Genomic DNA, 15,588 nt, shown 5'->3' on the forward strand with positions numbered 1-15,588 from the left:
GAAAAGGAGCCGAGCGAGGAGAGGAACCAGCAAGTAAGAACTCTGTTTTCCAGTAACGTGGTCAGACTCACTCGGCAGACACCACATTTTGCTCTCCCTCCCAACCCACCACCTCTCCGCTGCCCAAAGTCATCATGCAAATTCAATGTTTTTGAAAAACCCGGCTATAGGATCTTGCATTAGTTGGTGGGATGGAAAGTAAAAGGAGGGTGTTGTTGACTGGGCTACTCCCCCTGGAGTGTGCTCAGGATGCCGTAAAGCTTGCCAGCAATCCTCTCTTTCTCGGAGACCTCGAAGCTTCGCCACAGAGAGCTCTTTGAGTCCAGGGAACTGTGGAAGATGGACCCATCCCAGAGAAACATTCCGACCTATCTCGGCCTGTCCATCTTCAACATGCTCTGTTGCTGCTTGCCGATGGGAATAGCAGCTTTGATCTACTCTCTTCGGGTGAGTCTGGTCTTTATTCCTTTGCCTTTCAGGCAGGGGGGGGGATTGCCATCTTAAAGGTGCGCTTCAGTTGGAGATGATGTGCAGCGCTGGACACTGGTCGATTCCACATGTTATCTGCAGAACTGATGGCCTCGTCTGTGCAAAGAGGCGCTCCTTTGGGTGGCTCCTAAGCCACCAGAAAAAAAAGAAAAAGAAAAAAAGGGACGCTGAATGCTAGTCTCTTTATCCATCCAGGCTTTTGTAACTTCTCTGAAAAGCAAACATTTGTTACCCGTTTGTGGGGGTGAACAGAATGGAAAATAGCATTTGAACTTTGATGTGAAGTCCTGGTGTGGCAACCGTAAGAGGATTCGTGGCCACCTGTGTGTGGCAAGCTTTCTAGAAGAGTTTATGGGATAAATGATGATGTGATTTGTAAAAGATGTAAAAAAAATTAAGGGCATTAAGCAGCTACGGGATTATTTTCAGATTGTGTATCTTATCATTTTTCTTTCTGAAACATTCACTGGAGAGTGGTGGAGGGAAAAAGAGAAAACTGCTTTGTAGTCCATTTGAAATAACTTGCCATATCCCTAGGAGATGCTCCCTCCCTAAGGTTTTTTTTTTTTTGAAACAATTTTATTAGGTGAGAATATTAATACATACAACTTTCAAATAACATCTCGATATCATTTTCCCCCACCCTTTCCCTCCCCCCTTTTTCAGGACTTCCAACAGCTTTCCAATCCTATATCTTAATCTATTCCTAATCTATCCCCTTTTTCTATAACTCATTATATCATGTTTACATTCTGCTTTGTTAAGCTAAGCTCTATCTGTTAGCTTCAGATCCATTATTAAAATCTGTTATCTATTACTGTCTGTTAACTTCAGATATATTTAAAGAATTAAATAAAAGATCTACTTTATTAATTTTACCAATATCTATTAACTCCAAATCCACTTAAATTTAAGATAACAATTAGCTAATACTTCACTCCATATGGTAAAGATTCCATCTCTTCCAATAAAAAGAAACCCATTCTAATAATTTTCGAATTGCCATAGTTCCCCTTTCACGTCCCACTTCTTTTCTAAATATGTTTTCAGTCTTCCCCAATCAGTAAAGAATTCTGCCAGATTCTGATCTCTCAGCTTTCTTGTCATTTTATCCATTTCTGCCATGTACAGCAGTTTATATATCCAGTCTTCAATAGTTGGTATTTCTTGCACCTTCCATTTCTGCGCATATAAAAGTCTTGCTGCACTCCCTCCCTAAGTTTGAGGGAACAAAACATCCTCAAGATGTTTCAGTGAAGATGCTGAGACACTTGCCAGCATTTTGAGCTTTGCTTCAAATTCAGGGTCCCAGACTGTGAGATTGTACTTCTTGTGAGCAAGAGAATCATTCTGATAACCTTCCCCCCCCCATAGTAAAGAGTCTAGTAGCACCTTTAAGACTAACTAACTTTATTGTAGCATAAGCTTTCGAGAATCACAGGTCTCTTTGTCAGATGCATTGATGCATCTGATGAAGAGAGCTGTGGTTCTCGAAAGCTTATGCTACAATAAAGTTGGTTAGTCTTAAAGGTGCTACTGGACTCTTTACTATTTTGCAACTACAGACTAACTCCTCTGGATCTACCCCCCATATACACCACCCAAGAATTTAACAGCTGTCAAGAAGAGAACTGTGTTCATGCAAACTCTTCTATCCGTCATCCCCTTACTCTTTTTCCTTTCCTCCGCCTTCCTTTCCCATCTCCCCCACCCCCTTGGGCATGATGGGGGTGCCTTCAAAATAACTGACTGTACATGGCACAATAGACAGTGTGGGGGTGAACAGGGCGGCAGTGGGGAGGAGGTTGGGGGCTACAGCTTTCTCCCAAATTTCTCCCGCTTCTGCATGGGATATAAAAATGAACGACATTAATAGTATATGCCTGCTTACATACCAGTTGATGCTGGCATATAAGGAGACTGCCGGGGTTGTGTGTGCAAGTGAGTGTGTGTGTGTTGAGATGGTAGATGGGTGAGTGCCCGTCATCTCCTAGGACATTAGCTGGCTTTTCCTCTCCCGTATGATTTCTGCCTTCCTCTTTCCTCCCTCCATGCTCAACCGGGCAAGAACTCTGAATCCTCAGCTGGTAGCTTCTCTGACAAGTAGGCGGGTGTGCGTGTGTGTGTGTTGGGGGGGATCCTAATTTTTCCAAGAAACCGCCTAGTGCCTACACATTCAAGGGCTGCATCTTCTCTTCTTTGCATTGCTCTAAATGGTGCTGGTTTTGTTGGGGTGGGATGGGGATAGAATAAAAAACATAAACAGAGAAGTCTGAAAACCAGAGACAAAACCCACCTTTCCAAGCTCACACACTCCCCTCCAATCTCTTTCCCTCTTGTCCACCCCCCCCCCACACCATCCCCACACTGCTAACCAGTGCAGTTTAGGAGGCAGACACGCAACATCTTGCAGGGGACATCTACAGACTAGAGTCTAGTTGCCAACAGCTCTTTTAAACAAAGTTGGAGAAACTGGATGGTCTCACATCTTGGGACTAATGGATTCCCGATGCCACTGAACTGAAGTTCACATTTTGAAGCTGCAGAAAGGGTAGTTATGTTAGTGTAATATTATAAAACTTTTCAGTTCAATTCCCCCCCCCCACACACATTTTTTTAAAATAAAAAAAACAAGAGTTTGAGCTCCCCCTAGTGTGCCATAAGAGGGCACAAATAAAGGACTGGGCTTTTTCGTGAGATGTAAAGCTAAGGTTGTAACAAGAATGGGGAGAAATGAAGTTGGACAGAATGCTCATTTGCATTACAAATGTCTCTATTCCGCTTCTGTTGAACTAATAATGTATCTGGACATAAATGGTGTGAGAGAGGCGAAAAGGCAAATTAAGATTCCTGTGCGAAAATGAAGGCAACTTTAACTGATGAAGTGCTAAGTAAAATGCTGGAAATAGCACCCCCTCCCCTAAAAAGAGAGAGAGAGAGAGTAAGATTCACACAGGCTATATGAAGGTCATTTGGGCTGTGCTGTTGGTACTGACCATATGACCTTATCCAGGGCTTTTTTTCAGCGGGAACGCAGCAGAGCAGAGTGCCAGCACCGCTTAAAAATGGTCACATGGCTGGTGGCCCCGCCCCCTGATCTTCAGACAGAGGGAAGTTAGATTGCCCTCTGCACCGCTGAGCGGCATGGAGGGCAATCTAAACTCCCCTCTGTCTGGAGATCAGGGGGCGGGGCCACCGGCCATGTGACCATTTTCGCCAAGGGCAATTTAAACTTTAAAAAACTCCCCCCTTGTTCCAGCTGACCCAAAGTGACGCCATTGTGCGGTCCTGAGTTCCACCACCTCTTTTCCCAGAAAAAAAGCCCTGCCTTCATCAAAGATGGCCATGTAAAGATTCATCATTCTTGACATCTCTAACTGAGATGCTGCCATTATTCAGGAGGGCTTTTTTACACAGATAATAGGGTTGCACTGTAGGAAATAGTTAAAAGAGATGCATTGGAAAAGGGATAGGGACTGTGTACTATACAACTGTGTACTGACTTTTTCTGTAATTATTTTTCCTATTGGTTAGTTTCTCCATGTCATTAATGTGTGTGTGTGTGTGTGCGTGCTGCCCTCAAGTCATAGCTGACTTATGGTGACCCCTAGTGGGGTTTGCAAGGCAAGAGACTAACAGAGGTGGTTTGCCATTGGCTACCTCCGCAACCCTGGTCTTCCTTAGAGGTCCCCCATCCAATTAGTAACCAAGGCTGACCCCACTTAGCTTCTGAGGTCTGACGAGATTAAGTTCTCCTGAGCTATCCAGTTCAGGGCCCCTGCCAAATTACTTATACTTCAACCATTTCAGCATTGTTTCAGCTCCATATCAGATTTCTGCTTGTTTTCAAATTTCCATTGAATGTATTGTTTATTGGATGCCCCAGATGTTGTTCATATTGACTTAAACTGTGTAATCTGCCTTGAGTCTTAGAGCCAAGCTACAAGTGACGCCTTACACAGGTTGGACACTTGTCAGCTTCCCTCAAGTTTTGATGGGAAATGTAGGCGCCCTGGTTTTACAGCTTGGCTCTCCATTACCATCGGGAAGGAAAATTCCACAATACTATAGTGCAACAGTTTATAAACCTTTTCAAGTGATTTTAACAATAATACATAATTACATCATATTACATATCATATCATTTTCCAACATTTTTCAGCAATCTTATTCATAATACATAGAAACAAGAGTCCTCTGCAAGAGGACCTGAGGGTGTGACAGCAATGCAGCAGGAAAAGTCTTTAAAGACTCAAAATAACGTGTCTTCTTTAGCTTTTTTCTTCTTTAGCTTTTTTCTATAAAGAAAAAAGAAAAAAAAAGAAAGAAAGAAAAGAAAAAAAGAAAAAAGCTAAAGAAGACACGTTATTTTGAGTCTTTAAAGACTTTTCCTGCTGCACTGCTGTCACACCCTCAGGTCCTCTTGCAGAGGACTCTTGTTTCTATGTATTATGAATAAGATTGCTGAAAAATGTTGGAAAATGATATGATATGTAATATGATGTAATTATGTATTACTGTTAAAATCACTTGAAAAGATTTATAATCTGTTGCACTATAGTATTGTGGAATTTTCCTTCCCGATGGTAATGGAAAGCCAAGCTGTAAAACCAGGGCGCCTACATTTCCCATCAAAACTTGAGGGAAGCTGACAAGTGTCCAACCTGTGTAAGGCGTCACTTGTAGTTTGGCTCTCATTAAGAAAGGCTGACTATAAATAAGTACATAAATAAAATTTTAACCTCCCCACAGCAACTCTGCAAGGTGGGATAGGGTGTTAGAGAGTGACTGACCTAAGATCACCCAGGGGGCTTGTTGGCAGCATAGGGCTTTGACCCATCGCCTCCCAGATCAATCTCCAAACCACATTAATTGTCAGTGCAGAGGCTGAAATCCCCCACTTTCTTATTGAGGTCACCCAGGGCCAAGCTACAAGTGACGAATGACACTTGAACGGCAAGTGAACAGACTCGCATGTATTCCTCCCTGTTTACTACGTGATCAAGTGGAGTGCAAGTGGAGGGCAAGTAAACAGGGTGGAATACATGCGAGTCTGTTCACTTGCCGTTCAAGTGTCATTCGTCACTTGTAGCTTGGCCCCCAGACAAAAAAGGAAGTGGCTCAGAAATCCAAGGCAGGAAGTGGGGAGGGAAGCGCTAGGCCAGGGGCCAGCTAGAAAGCATTAGGAAGGATCTGAGATAAGGTGTGTCAAGAGACAAACTTCCCAGCAGCTTCCTTTTCCATTTTTTCCCATGGCCTCCAAGCAAGGTTATCCGCATCCACCCTTTCCCTGATGCTGGGCATTCGGCACATGCTTTCAATTGATGCAGTCTGGAGAAGCCAAGTATAGAAGAGACATTGCCTGGTTGAGGTTTAACACCTGGCATGAGAAGTGTGAGTGACACACGCACGCACACTATTCTATACAATCGTTCAAAAGGGGGCGAATTTCCTCCGCAAGTCTGGGAAATGCACTGAGATCCCGAATACTGAAAGCAGGGGTAGTTTATTTAAGCAGAATAAAATACACTTACAGTGCACTTCTATGTTTTTATATATGAATATTTTTTTAAAAAAAATTGGTTTTAACTGTATAAATTAATTTTAATGTGTTTGAATATGGTGTAATCCGCCCTGAGCCCTTCGTGGGGAGGGCGGAATAGAAATCCAAATAAAATAAATAAAGTAAGAAGAGTTGCTCCAATCTGAGCTATTGAAATCAATGGGCTTAGACTGGAGTAATTCTGCTTAAGATTGCACCATTAGACAGTCAAAAGGCTATCAAGCCACGTAACGCCAAATACTAGAATGTCTGCTATTAATGCAGAATATTCCCAACGCCCACGGTGCAACATATAAACTCAAAAGACAGGAATTTGGGGGGTGAGGTGGGGAGAGAGAAACAATAGCAGAGAGCCAGTTTGGTGTAGCGGTTAAGAGTGCAGGACTCTAAGCTGGAGAGCCGGGTTTGATTCCCCACTCCTCCACTTGAAGCCAGCTGGGTGTCCTTGGGCTAGTCACAGTTCTCTGGAGCTCTCTCAGCCCCAACCACCTCACAGGGTGTTTGTTGTGGGGATAATAACGACATTGTAAACTGCTCTGAGTGGGTGTTAAGTTGTCCTGAAGGAAGGTCTCTAAATCAAATGTTGTTGTTTTTGTTGTTATTAGCAGGGCATCTGGAAGGTTAGGGCCATACTACGTGACACATAGGGTTGCCAGGCCCCCTCAATCTCCCGGCGGGGGGGGGGTGCGCACGCTTTGCGCGCACTCGCGCACTCCTGCAGCCCCTGGATTGCGCCGTTGGGGGCTGCTGCGGAGTGCAGGAAACGGGCCGAAAACAGGCCCGATCTGCACCAAAACGGGCCCGATCCACGCCCCTTTTGGCACGGATTGAGCCCATTTTGATGCGGATCGGGTCCATTGTGGGCCCCTGCAGAGCACAGGAATGCTCCCGCGCTCCACAGGGGCCCCGATCCAGGCCAAAACAGGCCTGATCCTGGCGGCGGCTGTGCACGGGGGTGCGCATCACCACAGGGGGGTGCGCATGGAAGGTGCCCCCCCCCGCTGGCCAGGTAAGTAGGGGGGGTTGGGAGGGTGGGGGCGGGGGCGGGGGATCCCCCACCGGGGGTCTGGCAGCCCTAGTGACACAATTTGCCACAACTCCAGTCAGGGTTCTCCTGGCCCAACTTGCATTCTTCATAGCAGACAACAGCTGAAGGGAAACTTATTTTTCAAGCACTGTAGAGATCAGACTGGATCAGGTCCATGGGACAGGGGGAGGAGGGGCTTCTGCCTTTCCCCAAACCTTTTTCCTCACCCAAAACAACCCCAGGGGGCATCATATGCCCCCTGGGGAGGGTCACATGCCCTGAATATTGCTTACTGCCTTTGCAGCCCTGCTATGAGGCAATTAGCCCTCCAGGCCATTTCTGGTTGGAAAAACAGCAGGGTAAGGGAAGGCAGAAATGTCTTCCTCTCCAAATTGGGCCCTGAAATACTTGCAAAGTCAAATTCCCTGCAACGGCCATCTGGCTATGAGAAATGCAAGTCGGGTCAGGAGACTCTGGCCCCAACTCATGGCCAAATGTCTGGTGTATTTGGGCTTTTGTTTTATCTATCTTGAATGAGTAGCTTTGTCCGGGAAGAACGCCAAGAAGAATGCCAGACATCTGGGCAGCCAATTCCTTCGGACCCGTGCAGGCCAGAAAATCTGGAGTGACCTGATGTCACCTTGCCAGGCCTGTTGATTTATTTACTATATTTACCACATCTTTCTCACTGAGAGTCTCGCTACACAAGACGTCTTACACGAGTAGCATCAAGTGAAAGATCTTACACTGGTTCTCCCATTGTGGATACACACGCACTGCTAGGGAGACAGGGTACACTTGAATAGAAGGACCACACAGAAAGTAAAGTCACCTGAGCGTCCCTGTGAAAGATGTCTTGTGAGACTCTGAGACTAGAAGTAGGTTGCTTGGTGTAAGTCAATGCAATCAACATGACAAAACATCCAATGAGCAACGGACCAGGGCTACAGAAATCTAAAGAAGTAGGCATCACATATTAGACACGATACAGAGTGCAGATATAATAAAGAAAAAGAGCATTATATCAGGAGAAAAACAATGCAGCAACAGCAGTGAAATCTGGATGATACATCCTAAAACACAGTGGTCTTGCTCACAGTCCCTTTCTCCCAGAAAGCACCCTCCTGGACCATTCTATTATAATACGGCCGTATTCAGGGCTTTTTTTCTGGGGAAAGAGGTGGTGGAACTCAGTGGTAGAACTCAAGACCGTGCAATGACATCACTTGGGGTCAGCTGGAACAGGGGGGGGGGAGTTTTTTAAAGTTTAAATCGCCCTCAGCGAAAATGCTCACATGGCTGGTGGCCCCGCCCCCTGATCTCCAGACAGAGGGGAGTTTAGATCGCCCTCCATGACGCTGTGCATGGAGGGCTTCACGGCTTCACGGTTCAAAGGTGGGCAGCTGCAGTCCGGCACTAACAGGGGCTTCCAGGTTCCCTGTGCCCACATTGTGCCCGTCTGCCTTGACTTATTATTTGCAACCCATCGTGCTCCGGTTTGCTAACTATTCCAGGAGCGTGCTTGTATTAGTCTGCCGTAGCAAAACTAACTGGTGCCACCTTAAGGTCATTCCAGCAGAAGCTTTCATGAGGTAGAGCTCACTTCGTCAGATGCATGGAGTGAACATCTATAGCAGACATATTTATAATCAAAATTGCAAGCAACAGAAAGATGAGATTGGGGAGACGTTTCCCACAGAGGCCAGTTTAAAACAATAATCTCTCTGCATAGCGTCTCTCGACTCTCACTTTTCTATTGCTTGTAATGGATGTACACGGCATACATCTGATGAAGTGAACTCTGGCTCCCCGGAGCTTCTGCTGGAATAAAGGTAGTCAGTCATCCAAGTTCCACTGGACTTCTGCTTAATTTTGCTCACACAGAGGAGGGCGAGGGCCTTCCCCCTGGAATTATTGTCTCGAGGGAACAGATGAGCTTGGATTGATGGGCCAATGTCCACTTGGTGTTGAGAGGGCGCCAGTATGAAGAAGTCACTTGGTTGTTCTTGCTGCCAGAGCAACAGGCCTGGCTGACCTTCAAGAAACAGAAGCCTTGTTTAAAATCTGGAGCTGCCCGATGGCTGGCCAGTTCCCTCCCAAGAGCAGCCGATTGCACAATGTGGCTAAAGTCCCTGATCTAAAAAAAATACCAGAACATGAATGAATTGCATGCGTTGGAGTCTTTTTAAAAAAAGGCTGAATCTTGAACAGACAAAGCTACTATGTCTGCTACAATTTTACTCAAGCTCACTGAAACCCATTTATAACCCTTTCTACATACTTTTCCTACTGCTTTATCTCTGTAGGAGCACAAACCTATTTTCTGACAGTTAATGTAAGGGGTGCACCATCTAGGTCAAGATTAGGGGGCTGGAAACCACATGATGGCTGGCCTGATGACCGCTTGGGTTTCCTTCTAGTCCTTGGTACTGCACTGATTATAATTCTGCAGTTAATAAAAAGTGTTCAGGATTGCTGCCTTTGGAACACTGCTGATCAGAGGGGCAGGGACCTTGGTGCATAGCTGGCCTGGCCCTGGGCGCTGTCTATTTGCCTGTGAACATTCAGCCCAATGGGCTTGCTCTGCGTGCCCCCTCCCCTTCATTGACTTGTTCCAGCATATGCTGAATGTACAATATTTATGTATTTACTGTAGTTGTTGTCCACCTTTCCTCACTGAGTCTCAACCCAGATTACAAAGTTAGGAAAACAATGGAATAAAGAAACATTAAAGCATGTACCATAAGCAATGGAGCAACTGGAATCCAGAAATTCAAAAACGACACAGTACAAACGAGATAATGCAGACAGAGAACAGTGCAATAAAGAGCAACCCTACCCCTGGCCGTTTTAACACGTCTTACGTGCTGCCGGAACATCGCGCCAAACACCCAGAAGACAGCGTCTTCTTGCACGAAATTGCTCCAGGAAGATGCTGTCATCCATGATTTCGCGCAAGAAGACGCGGTCTTCCGGGTGTTTGGCGCGATGTTCTGGCAGCAGGTAAGACGTGTGAAAACGGCCCCTTTGTATACGCCTTTTCTGACCAGGGCCATTCACTACATCCTTAATCCCCCTCATAAAAATATGCTCATGAAAAATCAATTTTTCACATTCTGCCCAACAAAATAAATGTGGGACTGTTCCTGACCTCTCAGGTAAGGAGGGCTGGCCCATCCTCTAGGCAGTCCTAAGCAATCACCTAGGGCACCAGAGACAGATGGGTAACAGCCAGCTCTGTGCCCTCCTGTCTGCCCCTGCCCGCCTGTGGCATCTCAGTCTGCAGTGGCAGCCCAGGAGGGGTCCCCAGCCCTAGCTGCTGGCCATGGGGAGCCTGCTCTTTGCATCCCTCCCTCAGTGGGGTGGGAGAGGTCTCAGCCCAGCCCTCTCCCTTCTTCCCTTGCAGCCATGCTGAAAGGCAAGGAGGGTAGGCAGTGGGTTCGTGCCCTGCCCTGTCCTAGTAGAGGGGAGAGGGGCTGAGAGTGTGGCTGCTGGCTCGCCACCTCTGCTCACAGCTTCCCCAATGTGCCTCACTGCATTACCAAAAGGCAGATGGGGGGGGTGCTGCTATGCTGCTGCTTCTGGCAGACAAAGTGGGGCCAGGGTCTCCAAATCCCAGCTCTGGTTGAGGAAATTCTTGGTGATGTGGGGCCAGTGTCTGGGCAGGGCAGGGTTTGGGATGGGAAGGGAGCTCAGCACTGATGGTGTCTTGGACTCCACCCACCAAAGCTGCCGTTTCTTCTCCTGTTGTCTGGAGATCCGTTGTAATTCAGTGAGAACTCGGGAACTCATCTTGAGGTTGGTAAGCTTGAGTGGAAGCCACAACAGTGAATATTTGAGCATAGGCTTTCTAACACGAATGAATTTCATCCGCTGGTTATGTCAGTGTGAAAGAGGAACTTCTTTGCTCTTTCCTGCCTCTCTGGCCATATATGCACCGACACTGCTTCCAACTTTCCTCCAGCCCTTCCTGTTATAACCCACTGATGCCTCCAGCCCTTCCTGTTATAACCCACTGATGACTTTCCACTTCCCCTGCAGGTGGAAAATGCCAGTAGCATCGGAGATGTGGATCGGGCCTCCAGTTCGTCCCGCACCGCTCGCACGCTGAATATTATGGGGATTGTCTTTGGAGCAATCTTCATCATCATAACAATTGTGATTTATGTTGTCTTGCTGAAGAACAAACCATGAGAGCTCCGTCCCAGCCTCCCAGAAAGTGGGGCCACGCCGGCCCTCCTGGGCGGGTCATGTATCTCCTGGCGAAACCATCCAGGGAGTTCTGACCACCTGCCAGCAAGAGGACTGTTTCCAAACTGCAACGGAGGGGCCTGCCTGCCCTCTCCAGTGGGCAGTGGGGTCACTGATCTGTTGTGTCAAGTGATTAATCGCTTTGCCATGCCTTTTTAAAATACGCAGTTACCTATCGTGTGCTATCAGAGCGTAACGATTTATACGCCAATAAGGCCAACTTGTCACACTTCTGTCATTGTGCACTACTCTGCCCCTGGGATTATGAAAACAGCTGTAAATATTTGCTTTCTATCCTTTAGGCATCACTTTTTTTAAAAAAATAGTTTTTAGAACTTCTAAGCTGCTGGGGTGTGTGTGGATTTTCACAGTGTGGTAATGCTTTCAGTAGGGCAGCTACCCCATTAAAGAAATCTTTGCCGATTAATCATACGAGTTTTTCGTCATATAATTGACTAATGGGATCAGCACAGAATTGCACGAGAGAAAACGATAGTTCTGAAGCGGTGGGGGGGGTGTATGTGTGCGTGCCTCCTTTGCTCCTTTGCCCAGTAGAGCTTGTGGTTGACAGGTGGTTTCGACCTTGACGCAGTTGCCACTGCAAGGGCTGGAGGACTGGTAAGCCGCAAACCTCTCTCAGCTGCTGGCTTCATTCCAGGGATGGTAGTAGAGGGTTTGTTCCCTCCAACACCCCCCCCCCTTCTCTACAGTCTCCGCACTCTCATCTCAGCACCTGGGTGGCTGCTGGGAGGACAGCAAGTGGGCTGCAGAGGAGAGAGGGTGAAACTCCCACTAGGGCAGCCACCCAGGAAAAGAGCAAGCTGGCCACAGTGGAGAGACGCTGGTTTCCCTCCGCTTCCTCCAGGGCCACCTTGCCCTGCTCCCAGAGCCCTGGCAATCCCCTTGTCTCATCTAAGCTGTTATAGCTCATGCTGGAGGGGGCGTGGGAAGGCAGAGAAGGAAAAAGTCTTTATCTTCACTCCAGATGCACAAAGGGCTCGCTAAGGTTCAGCCGTGGTGGTGGGGAGAGATGAGACAACTTTACACGCTCAGAAGTAATCTGGTAATTAAAAAGGTTATCATTTGGGCAGGGGGTGTACAATAGTCATGCACAGGACTTTTTTTCTGGGAAAAGTGGCGGTGGAACTCAGTGGCGGAACTCAGGACCGCACAATGGGTCAGCTGGAACAAGGGGTCAGCTGGAACAAGGGGGGAGTTTTTTAAAGTTTAAATCACCCCCGGTGAAAATGATCACATGGCTGGTGGCCCCGCCCCCTGATCTCCAGACAGAGGGGAGTTTAGATTGCCCTCCGCGCAATCTGTTCCAATGCAGCAGCCATGACCTAGAAGGTAAGGTTGTGCCAACCAAGTTGCAGGGCATCGGATGGTAGAGCAAGCAGGGGTCTTGGCAGCCCCTTTTATAAGCACAAGTCTCTACTCAATCCTGTGCTTCCCTGGACCTTTCCATCTTTACCAGCCAGATTTGAGAAAGAGCCAACCAAGGATAGGGAGAACATGGAAAGCTGACAATTAGAGGATGGCAACGTGTGGATGCATTGGAAGAACCTGTTGCATTCGGAGACAAGACAGGAAAATCCCCTCCAGGTTGATACAGCCTTAGCTGAGAACTGGCAAAATAAACAAGAATGTCTTCTCGATGCTGTCAGAACCTACTTTAAATTGTGCATTTCCCCCACGTAACCAGGGTTTGCTGGGAACTGTGGGCCTGGATCAAGGTGTGTGTGGGGGGGAAAGGGTTGGGCTGTGTTTGGCTGTACATTCTAGATCCTGCAATGGAAAGGGGCTTTGAACAGTAACCCAGCCATGCTGAGACCAGCTGCAGGAACGTCTGCTCCTTGGGCTGGGGGATTTGGGAAGTGGCCACAGAGAGAAAGAGAGAGGCTGACAGAAGGGGAGGCTGCTTGTTCTAACCTGCCTGCCCGTGGTCATTTCTTGACCCAGGCCCCGATTTTTTAGCATTGCTGAAACTAAGCAGGTGTGGAGTTCAGCAGCGCCTGGAGAAAAGGCAACAAGAGCTTTATGAAAACCGCTCCAAATGTCTTTTTCCCTCTCTAAAGGAAGTGAACAGAAAGGTTTCATGATACTCAATCTCAGGTCCCAAAATACCTTTTGGGTATTTGCTTTAAACTTTTAAAAAAACTAGACCAATGGATCGATGAACCGGCAAAAAGTTTGTGGGTCCATGGGAAAATGGGCATCCCACGACTGCTGGTTCACAAACTGCCAAACTGGGCCAGACCGTGTAAAATTTAGGTCTATTTTCCGGTCCGTGCCTAGCTCTAATATAAAAACTTAAAAGCTTTCTGTGTAGCAGAAAAAGAACACATTCGTACACTTTTAATGTATATGTTAGAATGTCATGTAAACATATGCCCCACGTTTGTGCCTTTTAAGTAGTTTGTCTTAATAAACAGAAAATAAAATTTTCAAAACTTTGAAAGGTAAATATTTAAATTGCAAATCTACTAAATGCTCAAATGCTAATCTAAAGCCTCCTCCTCACATAGGCAGGGACACAGGTCAGGTTTCTTTACCTACCCCCTTTCTGATTGCTGAGAAGGAGAAAAAGCATGCAAAGTGGAGGCGGGGGCGGGGGGGGGAGGACCCTGCCAGAGTGCAGGCATTTAAAGAGGCTATTCCTTCTACAGCCCATCTCTTTGGATCCTCTGCTCTTGGGAAGAGTTGCCAGTGCCACCATCTGGATGGCGACACAGCACACACTTTTAGTATTCCCGACCTGTCCCAGAACAGTCCTGCAAGTGTGATACAAAGTCCCTGTGCCCAGCAGGAAGGATGGGACAAGCCTCTTGTCCCCAGCAAGGCAAGGGCCTCCCTCCTTGACTGTTCCTGCATGCAAAGTGGTGTGAGCTGAGCAGCCGGCCATGTTGAGGCGGCAGCGGGGGGGCGGGGGGGGCGGGGGAGCCTAAGGAAATGTCTTGAGGCTAAAATCCAGCTTTCAAATGAGACAGAGAAACTGGAGAAGGAAAGCACAAAACAAATAAAAGGAAAATTTGCAGCTGATACAAAACATACGAGGATTTTCTGTTCTCTGCAACTTCCTTGCAAGGCAGGCTTTGTCGAAAGCAGACAAAGGCCCCTTCTTCCTCATCCTTATTTCAGGGGTTCTAGAGAAGGACAGAATCCATCTTGAACCAATCAGAAAGTGGGGAAGAATGCCAATATTCCCTCAACATGAACTGCTTCCCCAGGGTCATGTGGGTTTTTTGCTCAGCACTTCTGGAGTTGTGCAGATTAGATGTGGGATGCAGAGTCAGTGGGTGGGCTGCAGAAGTCTGGTGGTGGCCTCACAGGGGTGGGTGAGATTTCCCTGCTGGGGCCATCGTGTGGGGGGTGGAGGGGTTCTCCATGGCATTTGACAAACTATTTAACAGCCATCTGGTGTCAAAGTCTTGAGGCGTATTTGACTTGCCCCATCTCCCAAGAATGGTATTTTGTGAAGAATTTTCCGTCACATAACTAGCCTTTTTCACAGCAGGGGAGGCAGTCTTCATTCCTTACAGTCCTTTGGCATCTTAAGAATGGCAGCCAACAGTCCTGTGGCTCCGGACTCATGGAAGTCAGAGTAGTTCAAAAAGTAGTTCACAGTCAGAGTAGTTTAAAAGTGGAATCAGCTGCCTAGGGAGGTGGTGAGCTCCCCTTCACCAGCAGTTTTCAAGAAGAGGCTGGATGAACATTTGTCAGAGATGCTTTAGGCTGATCGTGCACTGGGCAGGGGGTTGGACTAGATGGTCTGTATGGCCCCTTCCAACTCTATGATTCTATGAATCTAAGTCTCCTAGGCAGAGGTCACTAATATTCCTCCGGGTAGGAAGGGAGGGGTTGGAGGGTGCTTCTGGGGAAGCCCTGGCCTTTGTGTGTGAGATAGCAAACTGAAGAGGAGAGACTGGACTTTGGAAGAGGGATGCTTGAGGGACTAGACAGTGGCGAGTGCGAAAAACCCAGGAATGGCTGGGAAAGGCAAAGGCCTAAAGAAGGCCTGCTATGGATCTGTGATAATGCCCAATGGATTCTGCCCACCTCTTAACTCAGCATCCTATATGGGAAGAAAGGACGGCATTTATTGCCATGTTTATATTCAATTTGCTCCATATCTGATGAAGAGGTTTTTGCTCCACTGAATGCTTTTTCTGTTTGTGATGAGGTACAAATAGGGTTGCCAGCCTCCAGGTAGTGGCTGGAGATCTCCCGGAATTGCAACTGGTCTCCAGGCCACAGA

The 15,588-nt window shown here is 47.2% G+C and overlaps 1 protein-coding gene across 1 annotated transcript; it reads left to right on the top strand.

Annotated features, from left to right (window-relative positions):
• The first annotated feature begins 218 nt into the window (after positions 1 to 218).
• Positions 219 to 11,757, top strand: LOC129342392 (synapse differentiation-inducing gene protein 1-like). The gene is made up of 2 exons (XM_054998121.1): positions 219 to 447; positions 11,121 to 11,757. The coding sequence occupies exons 1-2, from the start codon at positions 340 to 342 to the stop codon at positions 11,271 to 11,273; spliced, it is 261 nt and encodes an 86-aa protein (XP_054854096.1). The 5' UTR covers positions 219 to 339; the 3' UTR covers positions 11,274 to 11,757.
• The last annotated feature ends 3,831 nt before the right edge of the window (positions 11,758 to 15,588 follow it).

Source organism: Eublepharis macularius, chromosome 14 (assembly GCF_028583425.1).
Source record: "Eublepharis macularius isolate TG4126 chromosome 14, MPM_Emac_v1.0, whole genome shotgun sequence".
Lineage (NCBI taxonomy): Eukaryota > Metazoa > Chordata > Lepidosauria > Squamata > Eublepharidae > Eublepharis > Eublepharis macularius.

Bases quoted from the DNA above. Each gene is read 5' to 3' on its own strand.
- LOC129342392 (XM_054998121.1), top strand. From the start codon at position 340: ATGGACCCATCCCAGAGAAACATTCCGACCTATCTCGGCCTGTCCATC. The intron at 448-11,120 runs GTGAGTCTGGTC...CTTCCCCTGCAG, and splicing joins CTTTGATCTACTCTCTTCGG to GTGGAAAATGCCAGTAGCAT.